General features: G+C 38.9%; 1 protein-coding gene across 6 annotated transcripts in view; it reads right to left on the bottom strand.

Annotated features, from left to right (window-relative positions):
- The window catches only part of ATP6V0A1 (ATPase H+ transporting V0 subunit a1), an 81728-nt gene that overhangs the window by 22105 nt on the left and 38265 nt on the right, over nucleotides 1-21358 (bottom strand). For 4 of the 6 annotated variants that reach the window (XM_037808191.1, XM_037808189.1, XM_037808192.1 and 1 more), the window contains 9 exons: nucleotides 18474-18577; nucleotides 18014-18140; nucleotides 14890-14972; nucleotides 14191-14284; nucleotides 11887-12099; nucleotides 9078-9228; nucleotides 8082-8221; nucleotides 7602-7759; nucleotides 6754-6844 (listed from right to left, as the gene is read on the bottom strand). In XM_037808191.1, coding sequence (XP_037664119.1) covers nucleotides 6754-6844; nucleotides 7602-7759; nucleotides 8082-8221; nucleotides 9078-9228; nucleotides 11887-12099; nucleotides 14191-14284; nucleotides 14890-14972; nucleotides 18014-18140; nucleotides 18474-18577 — 1161 coding nt within the window. The remainder of the gene's footprint in view (nucleotides 1-6753; nucleotides 6845-7601; nucleotides 7760-8081; nucleotides 8222-9077; nucleotides 9229-11886; nucleotides 12100-14190; nucleotides 14285-14889; nucleotides 14973-18013; nucleotides 18141-18473; nucleotides 18578-21358) is intronic. The other 2 variants (XM_037808193.1, XM_037808194.1) reach the window with 1 other exon arrangement.

Below are 21358 nucleotides of genomic sequence, written 5' to 3'. Positions count from 1 at the left end.
AAAGGCCCTTAGGAAGGGTTAGACTCCCGCTCTTTCAAGCCCCAAGGATGCAACGTTGTTCTGTAAATGACTCTCAGACTTTGAAATCTAATGGAGTTTGTCCTGCGGGTTTTAGGAACTGTTTTGGTCCTGTTAACCCTGTTTTCCTTACTCTATCTCCTTATGGCAATGGGAATGTTTATCCTATGAATGTCCCTCCTTTGTATATTGGAAGCATATAACTTGTTCTAAGTCCACAGATCCAAAGCTAAAGGAAAAGTATGCCTCAGGACTGACCACGCCTATATTTGATTTTGATGGGATCTTGTATTTAACTATTGTTACTGAAATGATTTAAGTTTCTGTGGTATTGTGGGATGAATGTATTTTGTATTTGGAAAGAATATGTTTTTCTGGGGTCCAGGGGGTGGAATGTGCTGGTTTGAATGTATTATGTCCCCCAGAAAAAGCCATATTCTTTGATGCAATCTTGTGGGGCAGACATCATAGTGGGGATTAAGTTGGAATGTTTGGATTAGGTTGTTTGCATGGAGATGCGCCCCACCCAACTGTGGACATAACTGATGGGATATTTCCGTGGAGGCACGGCCCCACCCATTCAGGGTGGGCCTTGATCAGTGGAGCCATATAAATGAGCTGGCTCAAGGAGAGGAAACTCAGTGCAGCTGTGAGTGATGTTTTGAAGAGGAGCAAGCTTGCTAGAGAGAAACGTCCTGGGAGAAAGTCATTTTGAAAGTAGAACTTTGGAGCAGACGCCAGCCACGTACCTTCCCAGCTAACAGAGGTTTTCCGGACGCCATTGATCATTCTCCAGTGAAGGTACCCGATTACTGATGTGTTACCTTGGACACTTTGTGGCCTTAAAACTGTAACTGTGTAGCCAAATAACCCCCCTTTTTATAAAAGCCAATTCATCTCTGGTGTTTTCCATTCTGCAGCATTAGAAAAACTAGAACAGCCCCTCTATTATTAACTTCTAGTTGTAGTGTCATACATTTGTTCTGGTTCATGAAAGAGATTTCTAATATTTGTATAGTTAATCTCAGACATTGCCTACCACAAGGTTTACTGTTATACATTCCCATCTTTTAACTTCCAACTTTCCTTCTGGTGATATACATGACTCTGAGCTTCCCCTTTCTACCACATTCATGCATCATTCTGCACTGTTAGTTATTCTCACAACATGCTACTGTCACCTCTGTTCATTTCCAAACATTTCAGTTCATCTAGTTGAACATTCTGCTCATACTAAGCTACCACTCCCCATTCTTTAGCCTCGTTCTGTATCTTGGTATCTTATATTTCATGTCTATGAGTTTATATATTATAATTAGTTCCTATCAGTGAGACGCTGCAATATTTGTCCTTATGTGTCTGGCTTATTTCACTCAGTATATTGCCCTCAAGGTTTCATCATCAACCCATTTTTTTTTTTTTAAGATGGTTTTGCTCAAACAACATACTTTCCATCCTAAGTTAACAATCAATGGTTCCCTGTATAGTCACATATTTATGTGTTCACCACCCTCATCACTATCTATATAAGGACATCTACATTTCTTTCACAAAGCAGGAGGAAGAGTCAAAGAAGGCAGAGAGGCAAAAGAAAAGAAAGAAGAAGAAGAAGAAAAAAAACATGACAGCTAGGAAGCAGCAAAAGGAAAGATAACCTTAGATCAAAGTAGGATAGTCAGACAACACCACCATGCCAAGAGTCTCACAACCCTTCCCTATACCCCCCTCTTATCTGCATTTATCTTGGTATGTATATTGCCTTTGTTACATTAAAGGAAGTTTAATACAATGATTCTGTTAATTATAGTCTCTAGTTTATGTTGATTGTATTTTCCCCCCAATACGTCTCTATTTTTAACACCTTGCAATAACTATTTTTGTTTGTTCTCCCTCATGAAAAAATGTATTTGTATATTTTATCACAATTATTGAACACTCTAGGTTTCACTGAGTTATACAGTAACAGTCTTTATCTTTCCTCTTTTCCTCTGGTGTCCCACATGCTCCTAACCTTCCTCTTTCAACCATATTCATAGTTATCTTTGTTCAGTGTACTTACATTGCTGTGCTACCATCACCCAAAATTGTGTTCCAAACCTCTCACTCCTGTCTTTTCCTATCGGTCTGTAGTGCTCCCTTTAGTGTTTCCTGTGGGGCAGGCATCTTGTTCACAAACTGTCTCATTGTCTGTTTGTCAAAGAATATTTTGAACTCTCCCTCATATTTGAAGGACAGTTTTGCCAGATATAGGATTCTTGGTTGGCAGTTTTTCTCTTTCAGTATCTTATATCACACCACTTCCTTCTTGCCTCCATGGTTTCTGCTGAGAAATCTGCACATAGTCATATTAAGCTTCCTTTGTATGTGATGGATCGCTTTTCTCTTGCTGCTTTCAGGATTCTCTCTTTGTCTTTGACTTTGATAATCTGATTATTAAGTGTCTTGGTGTAGGTTTAATCAGATCTATTCTGTGCTTCTTGGATCCGTAATTTTATGTCTTTCATAAGAGATGGGAAATTTTCATTGATTATTTCCTCTATTATTGCTTCTGCCTCTTTTTCCTTCTCTTTTCCTTCTGGGACACCAATGATACGTACATTCTTGTATTTCGTTTTGTCCTTAAGTTCCCGGAGACGTTGTTCATATTTTTCCATTCTTTTCTCTATCTGTTCTTTTGTGTGTAGGCTTTCAGGTGCCTTGTTCTCCAGTTCCTGAGTGTTTTCTTTTGCCTCTTGAGATCTGCTGTTGTAGGCTGCCATTGTGTCTCCGGTCTCTTGTGTTGTGTCTTTCATTTCCATAGATTCTGCCAGTTGGTTTTTCAAACTTTGGATTTCTGCCTTATGTATGCCCAGTGTTTTCTTTATAGTCTTTATCTCTTTGCCATATCTTCTCTAAACTTTTTGAATTGATTTAGCATTAGTTGTTTAAATTCCTGTATCTCAGCTGAAGTGTAAGTTTGTTCCTTTGACTGGGCCATAACTTCGTTTTCTTAGGATAGGTTGTAGTTTTCTGTTGTCTAGGCATCTGACCTCCTTGGTCATCCCAATCAGGTTTTCCCAGATGAGAACAGGTTCAGGTCCCAGAAGGAGGAAATATTCAGTATCTGGTTTCTCTGATGGTGGGTCTTAGAGGATTGACACACCCTGTGCTTTTCTGCCCAGCAGGTGCACCTGTCACCCTGTCACTCCAGGCTGCTGGTGTAAGGAGGTGTGGCCAGTGGTTGTATTCCCCCAGGCTCTGGGGTCTTGTTCTGAATGGAAGGCGGGTAGTAGAGCTGGGCCCCACCTTTTTCCTCTTGGGAAGATATGCCCCCTGGAGAGAGGCCATTTGCATATAAATAGATTGTTTGTTTCTCTGACTCTGCTGTCTCCACCCTTGTCTGGGTCAGAGTGCTGTGAGTTTAAAATGGCTGAAGCTTTGTCTACTGTTGAGCATTGTAAGCCGAAAATGGTTGAGGCTTTCTCCACTGAGCTGCCCAGGTTGAGAGAGAGAGAAAGGGACAGAAAGCCCCCAGATTCACCCGTCAGCCAGAGATAGCACCCAATCCTTTGGGCTCCCTGTCCTGAGACACATACGTTCCCTGACTCTCCAAGGTCAGTCATCACCAAAAGCCTCTGGTTTTTGGGGATTCACAGTCTGTACTGAGTGGTTAACATTAAAACCCCAGTTGGAGCTGGGCTGAGGTACATTCACTTGTTCAGAGAGTGCTGCTTTCTATTACAGTGAGGCTTTGCAGTTCAGGCTTCCGTGAGGGAGGGTCTCTCGGCACGGGTCCGCAGTCTTTACTTACAGATTTTATGCTGCGATCTCGGGCATTCTTCTCAATTCAGGTTGGTGTATGATGAGTGGACAGTCATGTTTGTCTCCCCGCAGTTATTCCAGGTTATTTACTAGTTGTTCCTGTTGTTTGTTAGTTGTTCCAGGGGGACTAACAAGCATCAACTCCTCTCTATGCCACCATCTTAGCTCCTCTCCATCTCACTCTATTATTTTTAAGAACTTTAAAACAATATACTTTTATTTTCCTCCTCCACTTGTACACGTGTTATAAACCCCAAAACACAATGTTTTTACTTTCAATTCAGATTTTTTTTAATTAAATTCAGTTTTATTGAGATATATTCACATACCTTACAATCATCCATGGTGTACAATCAACTGTTCATAGTACCATCATATATAAAAGTAAAAAAGAACATCCAAATTAACCCCCCATCCCACCCTATTTTTCATTTAGTTTTTGTCCCCAGTTTCCTACTCATCCATCCATACACTGGATAAAGGGACTGTGAGCCACAAGGTTTTCACAATCACACTATCACCCCTTATAAGCTACATTGTTATACAATCGTCTTCAAGAGTCAAGGCTACTGGGTTGCAGTTTGATGGTTTCAGGTATTTACTTCTAGCTATTTCACTATGTTAAAACCTAAAAAGTGTTATCTATATAGTGAGTAAGAATGTCCACCAGAGTGGCCTCTCGATTCCATTTGAAATCTCTCAGACAGTGAAACTTCATTTTGTTTCATTTGCACCCCCCTTTTGGGATTCAGATTATTTTTTATGAATTTTTTTTGTTAGAGAAGTTGCAGGTTTACAGAAATATCATGCATAAAATATACGAAATAGAGAGTTCCAATATACCACCCTATTATTAACACCTTGCATTGGTGTGGACATTTTTTATAATTCATGAAAGAACATTTTAAAAATTGTACTATTAACTATAGCTCATCATTTACAATGGGGTTCATTGTGTTGTACAGTCCTATGTTTTTCTTTTAATTTTTATTCTAGTAACATATATATGACCTAAAGCTTCCCCTTTTAATCACATTCACATATATAATTTAGTGGCTGTTAATTACATTCACAATATTGTGCTACCATCGCCACCATCCATTACCAAAACTTTACAAACAACCCCAACAGAAATTCTGTACAATTTAAGCATTAACCCCCATTTATTACCATATTATTTTGAAGCAAAGTCCAGTATTGTATCATTTTACTTGTAAATATTTAAGTACAGATCTCTAAAAGGTAAGGATTCATTTCAAAAACATAACCACAATACTGTTATCACACTCAAACACATTAACAATTGTTTTTTACTACCATAAAATATATAGTCAGTATTCAAATTTCTCTGATTATTTCCAAAACAAATTTTAAATAGTAATTTATTTATTAAAATCACGGTCCAGATAAGGTGCACTTGCTGTGATTGTTGATACAGTGCCCTCTTTTCTTGTTCTTTACAAAATATTTGTTGAAAAAATTGGGTTGTTTATCCTGTAGATTTTCCCACCATCTCTGTTTTGCTGATTATATACTCTGGATGGATTGTTCATCTATTTTCTTTTTCTTCTTTAATGCAATTTTATTGAGATATATTCACACACCATACAATCCATCCAAAGTATACAATCAATGGCTCACAGTAACATCATATAGTTGTATGCTCATCACCACAATCAATTTTAGAACATTCATTACTCTAAGGAAAAAAAAAAAAAGAGAGAAAACCCAAAACATCCCATACCCCTCATCCCCTCCTATCATTGATCTCTAGCATTGGTGTGGTACATTTGTTACTGCTGATGAAAGAAATATTAAGATATGACTGTTAATTATAGTACTTAGTTTGCAATAGGTACGTTTTTTCCATGTACCACTCTATTTGTTCGTCAATTTTTAAATCGTAATTGCCTCAAGCTCTTGTCACCTAAGGCCTGGATGTCTGTGGTATTTTTCTAATAGTTCTTTCTTCTTCCACTTGGCCACTAGATTAATCTTCCTAAACTGTGACTCTGATTCAGTTATTTCTCTGTGCCAAAACTTCCCTTGAAGCCCCACTGTCATCTTTAGGATAAAGTGCAAACTCTGTAGCCTGATAAGCCAGATCCTTTACCATCTAACCCAGCATCTTTTTGTTCACATCGACCTTTTCATGAAGAGTTCATCCTTGGTGCCTGCTAACCTGACAATTTGTGACTAGTTCTCTCTCTAGCTCCAGCTTTGCCTGAAATTCAATTCTGCAACTCCAACTGCTCAAAGGACATTTATACCTGGGTGTCCCATAGGCACTTCAAACTTAACACCTACCCTGTAAGCATCAAGTGAGAGGCCTGTGAAAAAACTCGAAGTATAGAACACGACATGAGGTAAGGTATTATTGTTACTAGACTCCAAGCTCCTTGAGGGCAGGAGTTATATTTTGAAATTATGTATTTCCCTCAGCAGGCATTAACTTTGCAGACAAGAGGGATTTAATGAGCATTTATTAAATGAGTATGTGAAATGTTATTAAACCTCTCCAAGCCTCAGTTTCTTTATCTAATTCTATCTGGATACAACTGTTTGAAGATTAAGCAGATATGCCAGAGGCCCAGCACAATGCATGGCACATAGTAAGCATTTAAGAAACATTAGCTACTATAATAATTAAAATAATTGACTTTGACATTCCATCTCTATGCTTTTGCACACATTTCTCCTCACCTAACAATATTAGTAGCCACCTCAGAAATATGCAGTGCAGGAAAAAATATTTGGCTCCCCAGGACACTTGGGTTTCTTATGGCTTTGATGTGCTCTGGACAGATACGCCAAGGTCTCCCAAAAATATGTCAGCTGAAACCAAATAACTATGAATCTTTACTTTAATTCTCTTGCTTCAGGATTACAGTTAATAAATTTGGGGCTAGACATACAGGGAAGAAGTACACTTACCGGATCAATGCCAAAAGGGTATGGCCCACCAAAAACTCCAGGGATAGCTGGGTTCAGCTGGAGAACAGGGTTCCCCCGAAGAGTCTCCTCCCTATGATGTTAGAAAAGTCACATTTATTTATTTATTATTTTAATTTTTATTTTGAAATAATTTCAAACTTACAGGACAGTTGTAAAAATAATACCAACTCCATACAGAGAACTTCAACATTACCCCCACCCAGATACCCAGAGCCACTTACTTTTTTAACGTTTTGCAACATTTGCCCAGCTGCCCTCCTTCCCTCTCTCTTCCTCCTTCCCTCTCTCTCTCTTCCCTAAACATTTGAGAATAGGTTGTACATATCACGCTCCTTGAACAGTTAACACTTCCATGTATATTTCCTAAGAACATTTAAGTCATTTAATTTTGATGGAGAGAGAAATTAATGGGGTCCAGAAACTGACCCCCAAAGAAAATACTATAGTTATCTTTTTGCCCAAACAGCTATTTTGTCTCTTCAATGTAAGAGGAGGGACTAGCAGCTGAGAATGAGAATGACAGGGAATCAGAGATAACAAAAAGTAAAATTAATTACATATACATAATCAAATAGGGAATTCTGGGAATCTGTTTTAAATTTACAAAAAGAATCAATATGCCTAATTCATAGTCTCAATTCTTTAACACTGCCAATCAAGTCACAAAGCATTTCACAGGTTAGAGCATAAAAAAGAGACTCTGTATTCTCCTGAAACAGACACTGTCAACCACTTCCTAAAGAAGTGTTGGTTTATCACTTGCCTTGAAAATCATAGCTCATCATGAAAGGAATAAGCTTTGACTTTAAGCTTCTTCTGCAACTTACGTCCAATTATATAAAGTGAACATTGGCCGGACACTCCAGGATGACCCGAAGATATTAAGAGACTTGGAAAAGCAGTCATTGTAGATGAGGCCAGTGTAGATGGAGAACACACCCATCAACAGAATAATGTATCGACCACTGAACACAGTGCTAAACATCTGAGAATGAAGAAAGAAGTCAATAAGGGTGTACTCACAGCAGCACATGTTTTGACAATGCTGTTTAGAATATACTAGCCCTTTCCTCTCGTACCACTTTACCCATCCTGGGTCAGAGAACTTGAAATAAAGACAAAATATAATGCTAACAAGAAATTTATTTACATAGCACATGGCCTCTTTAGTGTTAAAAATGAACATAACTTCTCTATTCCCTTCTGATAAATTCATGGATAAAAAAACTTTCAGATGGTAATTTTCACAATGAATGCTTAAGCAATTACAAAGTTTCAGTCCAATGCAGCTGTAATATAAACATCACCTCATTCTCATTCTTCTGGGAGAGGATCCGGCTCTCCCTTAGCACCATCCACACAGCAAAAAGAGTCATCAAAATGCCATGGCCAAAGTCTCCAAACATCACAGCAAATAGGAAAGGGAAAGTAATGATGGTATATGGAGCTATATAAAAAAAAAAAATAATAAGGAAAAGGGTAAGTACAGAAAACTGCAACAACTTCCAAAATATCACATTCTTCTCCATACTGTAAGACCAATATAAGGAGGTGACTTACTCCTGAGCAGATGGACTGTCAGGGAAAAGTCACCCTCACAGAGCAGCTCTGATGGAATTTGACCTACGACTATCATTTCAAACTAGAACCCAGGAATTGAGGGTTTTGTCTTTAGCCCTTGCAAACGATGTGGTTTGTTCTTTTTTTTTTGTGGGCAGGCTGACTTTCTTCTCTGTGCAACCACCACTTCCCAACTGAATAAAGCTACCAGGGGGTGGGAGAAACACCGTAACCCCAGAGTAAAGCAGGTTCTGCAGAGGGCTCCAGCTGAAAATGAATTCTCAGACTCTCAGAGTAATAATTAACTCTCCAAACAGAGGAGTAATCTGCGTTGTGCTAAATACGGGCAATAATTACTGTATTTTCTCTATCCCACCCAGAACAGAGAAGCCAGGTGGAAGGCATTTTAAAATATCAGTTAGCTTCAAAAAAAATATTTTGCTTAAAGCAGCTCCTGCAAATGGTTTGCTAGAGAAAGGCCATGTTTTTTATACTGGTGAGGGCACACTGAAAAATACATTCCAATGAGCTCATTCTCACCTCTTAAAGGTGTGCTACCAGTGCTAAACCTCATTCCCTGTGTCAAAATGGACACCACTTTACAGGAATTACACTAGTGCTGAGGTCTTGACAACATCTCATTTAAAGCTGTTCACTGGCATTTAAAGTGAGGCATTAAAAACAAAAAACAAAAAACAAATTAAAAAAAAAACGCTAGGGGGAAAAGAGTGGAGCTTTTTTACCTGGATTTATCTCTCGGTAAGTTCCAATTCCATAAGCATCTACTATGTTCTGAAAGCCATATGTGAACTTATTTGTTTTGTTATAGGTTGGGGGAGTCTGATTTGTCTGCATCCTGTTCAAAATGGAGGGCACGGTGGAACCACTGTGTTCCTGGGAAACATGAAGCACATATATCACAATGAGGTGATCCTCTTAATTGTGGTGGTGGTTACACAGGTGAATATATTTATCAGAACTCATCAAACTGTACACAAAAAACACATGTATATTCTTTCATGTAATTTATATCTCAGTAACCCTAAATAAAAATTACAATTATAGGTTATCTTTAGAGACATTGAAACTAGGTATAATATTTACAGTGGAAGATTTAAATTAAGTCTCAGGAAGAACATCCTTACTGTGAAAAAAATCAAACTTTAAAATGTGTAACCAAAGAAAACATGGAATATCCCCTCTGGAGACATCTTCATTTGTAAGTTATTTCATTGGTTTATTATAGTTTTCTCCTCCTTTTACAGAGAAAACAAAGTATTTTCTCTGCCGTTCCTTCTTCCCCACCTACTGTTAACTCCCTAATCCATTGCAGTCTGGTTGATCACACTCGCTCAAAGTAACTGGCTCATCAGCAGATCTGAAGGTCTTTCTTCCACACGTGAGTCTCTGACAATGGAGATATTCCCCTTTTCTTTGGTGAAAATCTTTATTCTTTAGGAGTTCCCCTTCTGCTCACCATTCCTTTTTTCTCTCGTTGCTTGCTCTTCCTCCCTACCTACCCCAACACACGGCAGGTCCAAGGTTCTATCTCTGGTTTCCTTATTTTCACTCTGCAGTCTTCCTCTTGGAGTTCTCACCACCTTCTACTCTCACAACTCCCCCTTCTTTAGTTCTGCCCTCTCTTTTATTAACCTGTCCCATTGTCTGCTTGACTTTTCCATATAGCACCTCAATATGACTGAAACTGAACTTACTATCTTTCCCAATAAGCTTCTTTTGCTGAACTTATATTTCCATTAATGGAACCATTATTCTACCAACCACTCAACTTTGATGGCTCAGAAACTTTTTTTTTTTTTTTTTATTCTTTATCCTTGTATTTCTCCTGCATCTTGCTAGGAACCAGTATACCTGTTGACCTGTTGATTCTTCCTTCAGAATGTCTTGCAAATCAATCAATATTTTCTTTTCCCACTGTCAAGTCCTACCATAGGGATCCTCATCACTTACTACACTTGTCTACAATAACCTCCTAACTGACCGACAGATTCTTTCTACTCCTCAATACAACCTAGATATGATCAACCAATTACATCTGTAAGACTTTGCTTTGACGGTGTCTCTTCACGGCTAAATAACTTCTGATGCCCTCTACTCCCTGTGGGATAAAACTCAAACCCTCTAACCTGCTGTGCCTGTTTGAATATATTGTGTCCCCCAAATGCCATTATCTTTGATGTAATTCTTGTGTGGGCAGACGTTATAAGTATTGATTAGATTGTAATTCTTTGAGTGTTTCTGTGGAGATGTGCCCCACTCAGCTGTGGGTGATGACTCTGATTGGATAATTTCCATGGAGGTGTTGCTCCGCCCATTCAGGGTGGGTCTAAGTTGAGTCACTGGGGCCATATAAATGAGCTGACGGACAGGGGGAACTCAGTGCAGCTGAGAGTGACATTTTGAAGAGGAGCTGCAGCCAAGAGGGACACTTTGAAGAAAGCACAGGAGCTGCAGACTTGAGGCAGTTTGAAGACAGCCGTTGAAAGCAGACTCTCGCTCCAGAGAAGGTGAGAGAGGACAAATATCCCAAGTGCAACTAAGAGTGACATTTTTGAGGAACTGCAGCCTAGAGAGGAACGTCCTGGGAGAAAGCTATTTTGAAACCAGAACTTGGAGCAGATGCCAACCATGTGCCTTCCCAGCTAACAGAGGTTTTCCAGACACCATTGGTCATCCTCCAGTGAAGGTACCCGATTGCTGATGTGTTACCTTGGACATTTTATGGCCTTAAGACTGTAACTGTGTAACCACATAAAACCCCCTTTTATAAAAGCCAATCCATCTCTGGAGTTTTGCATTCCAGCAGCATTAGCAAACTAGAACACCTGCTATTTAAAGACTCCTCACAATTAGGTTCCAATCCACCTGATTCAGGTTTACCTTCTACTTTTTCAGCTATCCTATTATAATTCCTGTTCCTACCCAACCACGCAGTAACACACTGTACATCCTGCCTTCATCCACAATGTTTTCTTCTCATCATTGCCAAGCAACATCCTACCCATTCATCGGAGCCCTGATCAAATGCCAATTTCTTTTTGAAGTCTTTTCCAATCACCCTAGTTGTAGAAGCCAGCATGTTCCCTCCACATACATATACCACTCTAAGCAAGACTGTCTTGTACTTTGCATGTCAACCTCTCCTAACAGACCATAAGATACTTGAGGCTGTTTTTTTTTTACAATTCTGTACCCTTCCTGACCCATATATTAGTGTCTTGGACAGAGCAGTTGCATAGGTTATACAACAGAAGTAGTCTAATGCCCAGAGAGAGTAGATCAGGAAACCTATGTTCTCCTTGTGAGCGACCCTGAAGAACCATGAGTCTATTACCAATTCATTTAACCTTTCTGAACCAGTTTCCAGATTTGTAAAATTAGGATAGTACTCTAGGTCTATATGTGAACTGTACTGTCAGGATACAAGATGATTACATTAAAGAACACAAAGTAAAAATGTCATAAAAATGAAATTGATTATTACTGCTGATGGGAACATCTCTTCCTGGCTGCAAGCTGCGAGGGACTCACCGTGCCCCTTCTGAGTGCAAACTGGATGGAGTCAAGGTCAGTGACGGGGCACCAGACCTCGGCAATCAGGCACTTCTGGGTCACATCTATGTTGCAGAGGTTCAGAGTGTGGTAAATGGCCTTCATTTTTCGCACTTTGATGAACCAGACACGGATGTTCTTCGCAGCTGCCTGCAGCACCCTCTGACGGTGATCCTCTGTTTGATTCAGAACCTTTTGGAATAAAAAGGAACAAGGGAGGGACCCTTCTTCCACCAGTCTTAGATCTCAGGATATGAATGGCAAAGTGACACAGCTTTCTGATAAGGGTAGCTGGATACCTGTTTTTTTATTTCTTCTGGCACGAATGGCCTCTTTTTGGCCAAATTACAAGAAATCAGATTTCTGGTCACTAACATTCATGTTCATTTAGCTTCAAGCTGAAAAGGAACCTGAGAAAATGGTTTTTAGCTTTTCTCTATATTTAATCTTATTACCAATTCAAAGGAGACACAGCAAAATAAATGTGGGCCACCAGCTTTTACCTGGGTCATTAAAGAGCAGTGAGTTCCCACATGGATCCTGTAACTCAGACTCAAAGAAGCAAGCATCACAGGTCCAGGAGTAGACAAAGTCAACAAGCCCACACTTCACAAGAGCAGGGATCCCTGAACAGGGAACAGTGGGAACAAGGCAGTGCCGAGCACACCATCTGCCTGTGCCAGGAGACCCCATGCCAGCGGAACAGCCGGCAGGAGGCACTGTGGGAGCGGGAGGACCCCCAGCCTGCAGAGCGGGTTTAGACTGCCACACACCACAGGCCTCATGGGGAAAAGTTTCCATTTTGATCCTTTGGAAACTAGTGCAGATTTCCCTCAGAGGAATCACATCACCCAGACTAGGGTTGAAGGAAAGGGTAGAATATTTTACATTCCATTGCTTTGTTTATTGCCAAATATTGAAGATTTCAATAGCAGAAGAGGGGCTAAGCCTCTTCCTTCCAATTGGAAGGAACTGGGCAAGCAACCAGTCACATTTCTGGATGAGATGTTCATGGGATTTCTACTTAAATCTCCACATTTCTTTGGATAGGAAAAAGCTATATACTGCCCATTTTAAGCACAAATCTCTACCATAGCTGGTTCTTCAATCAGTTCTGAACGAAGTAGCAACTACTTGCTGAAAAATTATCTTGGGCAGAGGGAGCTGACCTCCATAGAGAGGTTAAAAAGAAATAAAAAACCATACAAGAGAAATGTTTGTGTCAGCTGAGAATGAAGGAGCAAAGTTACTTGCTCTCCTGTTTGTTGACTATTTCAAATTACTACTAAAATTTCTTCAGAAAGTATGCTAAATAGATTTGCAAGCAAAGTTTTATGTGTTTTTCTCTTTCCCCATCCCACTCATTGGTATTCAATCCCTTTTTAAATCAGTTCATACAGCTGGATTTTTAAAAATCAAAGTCTTGTCATTTATCCTGTCTACTGCACATGTTCTTTAAATCCATCCATAAGCCTGGGAGGAGAAAAGACAGCCCTGGAACTCAGAACATGGCCATCCACTGGAAGTTCTTAAAAAAACTCTCTTCCTCTGATTAAACAGACAAGTATATCTCAATAGGTCAAGTGGGTGGGTTATATACAATGGGGGGTGGAAGGAAGAATTTTGAGAAAGGGAGTTTAAAATGGGAGTTACAATGTATGTCTTGACAATTCTGCCACTGCAGGAAGGAACTGCCTGTGGGATTAAGTATGTTTATTAATATATCAAGAAGGCAATCATCATATTCACTCTTTCAAAAGGAACAAAGCCCCAACCTGCCACCCTTTTCCTTCCATGTATGCATAAACTATGACTCCTCCCTTAGGAGGACAACCATAGTGTCTATAAATTGCACATGCTGCAGTTTTGGTAAAAAAAAAAAAACTAATGCAATCTCTTGTTGGGTACAAGAGCCATACCGGTACTCTTTGGTTAGACTGTAGTTAAGATCTAAGGTGTCAACCACCTGCTAGGAGTAGCTGCCTCTGGGGTAGAGTGTGGGTGGGGGGGGAGAAAAATTTACTTTATATATACTTCTGTATTATCTGATTTTTTGTTTTTAACTAAGCATACTTAAAGAGCATTCCTGTCTCATCTAGGAATGACTAGTGCAATTAGTCTCATTTGCTGAGTCTTTTCCGCAGCTCCCAGTGGGGCATATTACCAATGGACATTCCTTTTTTTTTTGGAAGCCTGGGCTGCTACAAGTGTCTTTCAAGGAAGGAGAATGGTCTTCTCTTACAGCATTTCACAAAAACAAATTCCCTCCAGCCCTCTGTGTACCATTTGGAGATCATCAATCCTGGTATTAACTCCAGAAGCCATTTCCTTCCTCTCCTGTGGTGTCTCAGGACAGGGATAGAGAGAGGCTCGGAACCTGGAACGTACAGACACAGCCTGAGGAACATCGTAGCTTCTCAACCTATCCAGTTTAAGTAATCTCTGAAAGTGATCCTAAATTACCTGAAAGGCCAAAACAGTAGTAGTTCAGACTGATGCACTAATCAACAATAGTTATTTATGTGAAGAGGCCTAAAGATAGAGCAATAACATTTGAACTAACTTGACATTCTATTGAGATTTAAAAAAAAAAAAAAAAAAAAGCAAATTATATTGTGCATTATAGGGAAAAAAATGACATGGAAAAAAAGATTCCATGGGCAGAATTTCGGAAAACTTTAGGGACACAGTGCCATGATATTAGGCTAGGTGGGCAGACCCACCATCCCAGAATAGTGTGGCATTTAGAAACCATGAGTCCTAACTATTTTTCCCCAGGGAAAGGAAACTGGTTTTGATGGTATTTTTAAAAAATTAACTGGGGCCACTTTTAATTGTTTAAAGGAGTTCTACCATTATTAAAAGATAATATTCATTGTGTCAAAGTAGACTAACAAAGATTTGTATTTCACTATTCTTTATTCTGAGGTTTCACAGTTCAGGTACGGTCGTGTCCTTTGGGTGGAGGCACATTTCTCTTACCCTTCACAGATTTTCTTGACTCGGTTTTTCAGCTGATCGCCTTGGAAGAAAATGATAAACACAGACTTGTGCACGTAGTCGCCCTAGGCCCCAGAATCAAAAATGAAGAGTTCAGACTTCTGAAGCCACGTGAAAACTTTTTTTTTTTTTAAACTTTTTAAGTAACTTATTTTTTGTGTGATATAGAATCAACAGAATCCTTTCAGGATATGGCAATCCTGAACTTTAATCACTCCATTCTAAAGCTTCACTACAAGAACATTTGCCCTGCAATCTCTACTTCACAAAATTCCTTTCGTATTTGGTTTTAGACTTGACCAGGAGCTGGATGCAGAAGCTAAGATGATACTCCTCTGAGCGCTACTTAGCACAATTTATCAATTCAACTTTAACTCTTATCCTGCCTGAATGGCAAAAGTATAGAGAGAAGGAAAGGGAAGGAAGCCATTCCTGTCTGTCCATATGCTTAGAAATTCCCAGATAAAAGGGACTGAATAACTACAAGTTAACTAAGTTGTTGGGAAGAATGTTGTTGTAGAATTTCATGATTCATGCTGATTTTGACTTTACATGGCAGGGAGGAAGGCAATCCATTCCAAGCACCGAGTTTGCAAGGACTAGAAGGAAAGATCAGAAAAATAAGGTATAAGGGGTGTCAACCAGGATTGCCTCTGGTTGTGTGTATTTTCTGATATTCCTATAGAAAATGTATTGCCTTTCTAAGAAAAGAACAAACAAATGAACAAAAGTTTAGAAGAAAAAAGGGGATGAGGAAAAAAACAGGGTGCACGAGAGCTAATGAAGGCTCAGGAGCCTTAAATCCCTAAATTCTCAAGGGATAAACAGGAGCATACTCTTTGTGCAGCTGCTCTGTTGTAGATATCCAGACTTCTTTCCTGATTTGTTAAGAAAATGTTTCTGTTGCCCAGAGGAAAACTGACAATATTCCTGAGAACAGCTCCACATTAGGGATGACTGCAATTACAATGTTTCCACAACCCAAGAACAGCCTTCAGTAAGACTGCAAAATTGCTCTCTGGGTAAGCAGACTCACTGTCACCTCAATGTCATCACATTCCTACTCAGTATGGAGAATAAAAGCCACATAACCGGTTCATTTTTAGCCAATCTGAATAGTCTCAAAATTCAATCTCTCTTCTTAGGTGGAGTAAGAATTTTGATTTAAGAAATCTGTGAGATAATTCAGAACAAAAAAACCAACTCCAGGCTTTAAACAATACTAATACGCAAGTGAAGTAAACACCTCACATCCACTAGAATGGCTATTATTAAAATACTAGAAAATAACCAGTGCTGGCTAGGATGCAGAGCAATAGGCACGTTAGTACCTCGCTGGAGGGAATGGAAAATGGTGCAGCTGCTGTGGAAAATAGTTTAGCAGTTCCTCAAAAAGTTAAACATAGAACTACTGTATGACTTGGCAATGACACTTCTAAGAATATACCCAAAAGAACTGAAAGCAGGGACTCGGATATCTGTATACCGATGTTTACAGCTGCATTATTTTTCAATAGCCAAAAGATGGATGCAACCCAAATGTCCACCAGCTGACAGACAAAACCTAGTATATGAATACAATGGAATATTCCTCAGCCTTAAAAAAGAATGAAATTCTAACACATGCTACTACACAGATGAACTGTGAAGGCATCATGTTGAGTAAAATAAGTAAGACACAAAGGGACAGGTACTGTATGATGTCACTTACAGGAAGTAACTAGAACATACAAATTCACAGAGACAGAAAGTAGAGTACAAGTTACTCAGGGCAAGAGGGAGAGGGAATAGGGAGTTAAAGCATAGTGAGTACAGCATTTCTGTTTGGGGTGATGGGAAAGTTCTGGTAATGGATGGTGGTGAGGGTAGCACAACATTGTGAATGTGATTAATCCCACTGAATGGTACACTTGGGTGTGGTTCAGATGGGAAAGTTTAAGTTGTATATAAGCTTCCACAATTAAAAAAAGAAAAGATCAACTAAAGAGACAATGTCAATTCAGTGCAGTACATGATCATGGACTGGATCTAATAAGGAGGGGAAAAGGCCCAGAAGGACATTATGGAGAACATGAAAAAATTGTAATACAGACTGTATTTTTTATATCAATTCTAAATTTCTTGAACTTGATACTATACTTAAGGTGGTTATATAAGTGAATATTCTTGTTCTTAGGAAACGCACATGGATGTATTAGGTGTTCAAGGAACACAATGTACACAACCTACTCTCAAAGGTTTAGAAGACAGATAGGCAGACAGATAAATGGAATGATATGGCAAATATGGCAAAATGTTAAAAATTGGTTGATCTGGGTATCTGGGTAAGGGTGTGTGTGTGTTGGAGTTCTCTCTATGGGTTTTGTATTAGTTTTGCAACTGTACTGTAAGCTTGAAACTATTTCAAAATAAAAGTTAAAAAGTCAAGTAAAGTTTTGCAGTACATTTAACATTCTTTGCTTGTGATCCCTGTAGTAAGGACTCACCATACTTCTGCTTATGTTATGGACCCTGTTCCTTTCTGTCAAATGTCAAGATATGAAGTTGTTCTCACTTTGCAAAGAATTAGCAAGTGGGGAAGAAAAATCATCCCATCTTGCACAATATATATTTTTAAACCAAGTTTCTAATTCTCTCAACAAACAAGTAGACAAAAAAACTTTAACAGCTAAAATTTCATCAACTTTTAAAGATCAAAGTTTAGGAAATCTCTCCTTCTCTTTCCTTATATATTACCAAACTCAAAATCAGATGTCTTGTTTTAAGTCAATGTTTATAAAAGACTAATTTTCTTTAGATCCCAGATTAGTAACAGAAAACGTATAAAGCTAAAGTATAAAATAATTGGAAAAAACATATTTCCAATCAAATAATATCTACAAGGGTAAAACTTGAAAATGTATATGTATACATCATGTATATATCATATGTATACATATAACAGGAATTAGAGGAAAGGAGCCGTCCTCTTCATTCCTAGATCAAAGGAAGGATAAATGTAAGGGCTTCTCTGTGGGAGGATCAGATTCAGGTGGCACCATGCTGTGCTACTGCTCTGGGCTACTTTGCAAGACCTACTCCACAGGATGCAATTTCCTTGTCTTACAGTCACAGGATCCTCCAGGGGGTTCTCAATTTCAGCCTGTCGCAGGAACACATTCCCCCGGCACACCCGCCACAGCATGCGCTCAAAAGTAGGGATGCGCTCTCGGTTAATCACACCAGCCACGAAGCTGTGGGAAGAAAAGCAAGATTGGGAATTCTGTTCTGTCTCATGGAAGGGTAGCTTCAAGAAAACAAAGAAGGAAAGTGAAAGGAGAGGAGCTAAGACTACGCATAGGAGACTGTAGGTCATTATGTCCAAAGGGCTGCCAAGACCATATTCCTAGCCTTACTCCTGGACCCAGCAGAGAGTTGACAGAACGACTTAGGAACTAAATCCAAACACCTAATGCTCTCAGAAGACAGCATCCTGTGAGCAAGTGAATCCCAAGCCTCACTGCCTTTCTGAACATCAAAAATGAACTTGACCCCACTGAGTACCAAAAGGCTGAAGTGGTACTTACCCAAGTCTTAAAGGCGTGCCTCTTCCCATTTCACTTGGCTCCAAGAGGGATGAGGACTCTTCCAACAAGTCTGGATCCGCCATCTGCTGATGATGCAATTCAGCCTGAATTCACAAATCAATTAATATCTAATGAAAATAGTTAGTGGCATGCAGGGAACGAGGAACCAGGAGATAAGTTTAGAAAATAAAGATGGGAAAAGCTACCAAAAGAGAAGACACACCCACAAAAACAAGATAAAAAGAATAGGGCAAGAAAATAAGAGAAAGAAACAAAAAGGGAAAGAAAGCATAATTGTCCCAGTAAAGCATCTGAGGAAATGGTTTTAGAAATAAGGAATAAAGAAAAAACATTCAATGATGGTGTCATGTATAAATCTGTCACCTGGTGGAAGCCATTTTCTCTCCTATGTTTCTCTGAATGAGTCATGAAAGTATTAGAAAATACCTTTGCATGTGGATAGGAAACTGAAGTGTGTCTCCCTTTTGAGCTAAAACAAGACAGCTCTATAGATACTTTCAACATTTAATTTCCAGGCAGGTACAAACTAGAATTTTCACATGTGGGAATATGAAAGATAGAGACTGTTTCCAAAAAGGAAGAAAGCAAGACACTGTCACCATCTTGAACACAGTCTGATCTGGAGAGAGGCAGAAGGGCATTTCCAGATACCTAGGTTTTCCATGCCCTTAAAAATCCAGAACATGAGAACTTTCAGATTGGTCATTGTATATAAAATACTCCAAACCATGGAATTTAAAGAGTATTTCTTTTCCCAAAAGGATAAGAAGCACTACAGCCAAACAGGCCTGAATCTCCACTGTATCCATAAAGGGAAGAACAACTAAAAACACATCTGAATGTCCTATGTTCTGAATAGGAATTTAGAAATATTAAAAAGTTCATTGGGTTTTACAGTTTAAGGATTCTTGAGATTACAGCTCAAGCCCACAGTCTAAACCAAGTAAAGTGAAGAAAAGCAACAGATAAGCCAACATAGAGCTCATGGGTGGGGCTAATTGGTTAGATCTAAAATGATTTCCACCATGACAATTTATACAATGAAATGAAGGAGGAGAGGGACCTTTCCAGGTGTAGGTCTACATTTCCTAGCCTCTCTCTATCCAACTTATCCTACCACCCTTTACTTCCATCAGAAAGAAGCTGCACTTAAAAATAAATCTGATTGACTTCACTGCCTGATCTACCCAACTTTAATATTCACACACTACTCATTTGACCAAAGACTAGAAACAAGCCAGAGTAATCTTCCTTTTCAAAAGCAAAATAAAACAAAAAGTCAGGTTATATTTTCTCTATCATTTTCATTCCAAATTTCAATTCGATTCTACTTATCTCATTCCCACTAACAAAAAATGCCACATGGGAACCTTGCTTGATATAATCATATGGCCATAAACACGACAACCAAAAATGGGGAAAAACAGAATAAACAGATGATAAAATTTGAAGGTCTAAAAAAGTGAAGGCAATTGTTCTGGGAAGTAAATTAGAGAAGCAGGATAAACTTCGATTTAAAAAAAAAAATAAAGAAAAAGGAAATATACCAGAAGGGTAAAGAAACACTGTCATGAGACTTGGAAAAGTTTACTTTGCTAAGATAATGGGGGCATAGCTTTACCATCTGCTGCGCAATGGAAATTTAGGGGGTTCTTTTTGTTTCTATTTGAAATCAAATCAGCTGATTGCAACCCACACACAATTGTTTAGAGGATCCAGAAGACTACATTTCAACTAATTCTTGCATATCCCTTGGCAAATACCAGTGAAACTGCTACCCACAAGACTCCCTCCTACTTCCCTGCGTGGTTCAGAAGACCTGGTTTAAGTAAACTCTAAAGATCAGACTCAGTGCAAACAAATGTGCTCTAAAGGAGATACCTGATGGGACAGTAAATGGCATTTAGGAAGTAGACTAATGCAAAGACTGTATATGAGACTCTCGGGGAATAAAAAACAGCAGAATTAAAATTAAACAGAAATTGCAACAATATTATAGTTTCACTACTATGTACTTAAGCATCCTGAATCTTAGAAAGGAAAGTTAAAATTTTTTAAGTAAAGTAATTGTATCCGATGGGAAATTAGGATTACCAGAACCATGGACTAAAGCTTTTATAGCAGCATCTAAAACCATGTAGTGGAGTATCTAAATGCTAATCTTGGAACATGTGGGTTCTCTAACAACAGCACTGCCAATGTTCCTCTAAACTATTTGCTATGCCCTATGGTTTACCTCTTTTCCTAATCAGAATACCGAAAACCATGCCTTGAAAAAGGAAGTAGCAGAATTTCAGCAGTTCTGTTTCTACAGCACTTAAGTATAAGCAACATATCCAGTTCAAGCTAAGTCAATTACCAAGAACAAACCTTTTTATTTCCATCTACATTGAGAAAGAAATTCCATTGCATCACCGAAGGCATTTACCCAAGCCCCACAGGAGATGAGAGATGGAAAAGAAAAATAAAGAAAGCAGATGGATGGAAAACTCAGAAGGAAAGGTAGACAGGGATCTGCATGCCATTAACCATTACTTTTCCAGTCTTCTTTAACGTTCTTGCATATTATGGTGCTTATGGTTAAAGATGCAGAGAAATCTCTCCAGCTCTTATAGTTCTTCATAAGCAAGAAGACTGAGAAAAGTGTAATCATTAACAAGTCATTTTAAATGCTCTGGCTAAGAAAGGGCTAAGTTGAATTTGTAATCATCTTAAATGGTAAGAATATCCATTATGTTTATTTCTCCCCTTCTACATATCCTGCCAATTGTAACTCTTATGCCAAAAGAAGCAAAGAATCATTTTTTGATTTGGCCACTTTCTGCTCACCTGTTACTGTGAATTATTGATTGCATTCACCAAAT

Source organism: Choloepus didactylus, chromosome 18 (assembly GCF_015220235.1).
Source record: "Choloepus didactylus isolate mChoDid1 chromosome 18, mChoDid1.pri, whole genome shotgun sequence".
NCBI lineage: Eukaryota > Metazoa > Chordata > Mammalia > Pilosa > Megalonychidae > Choloepus > Choloepus didactylus.
This window is presented reverse-complemented; position numbering and strand designations above follow the sequence as displayed.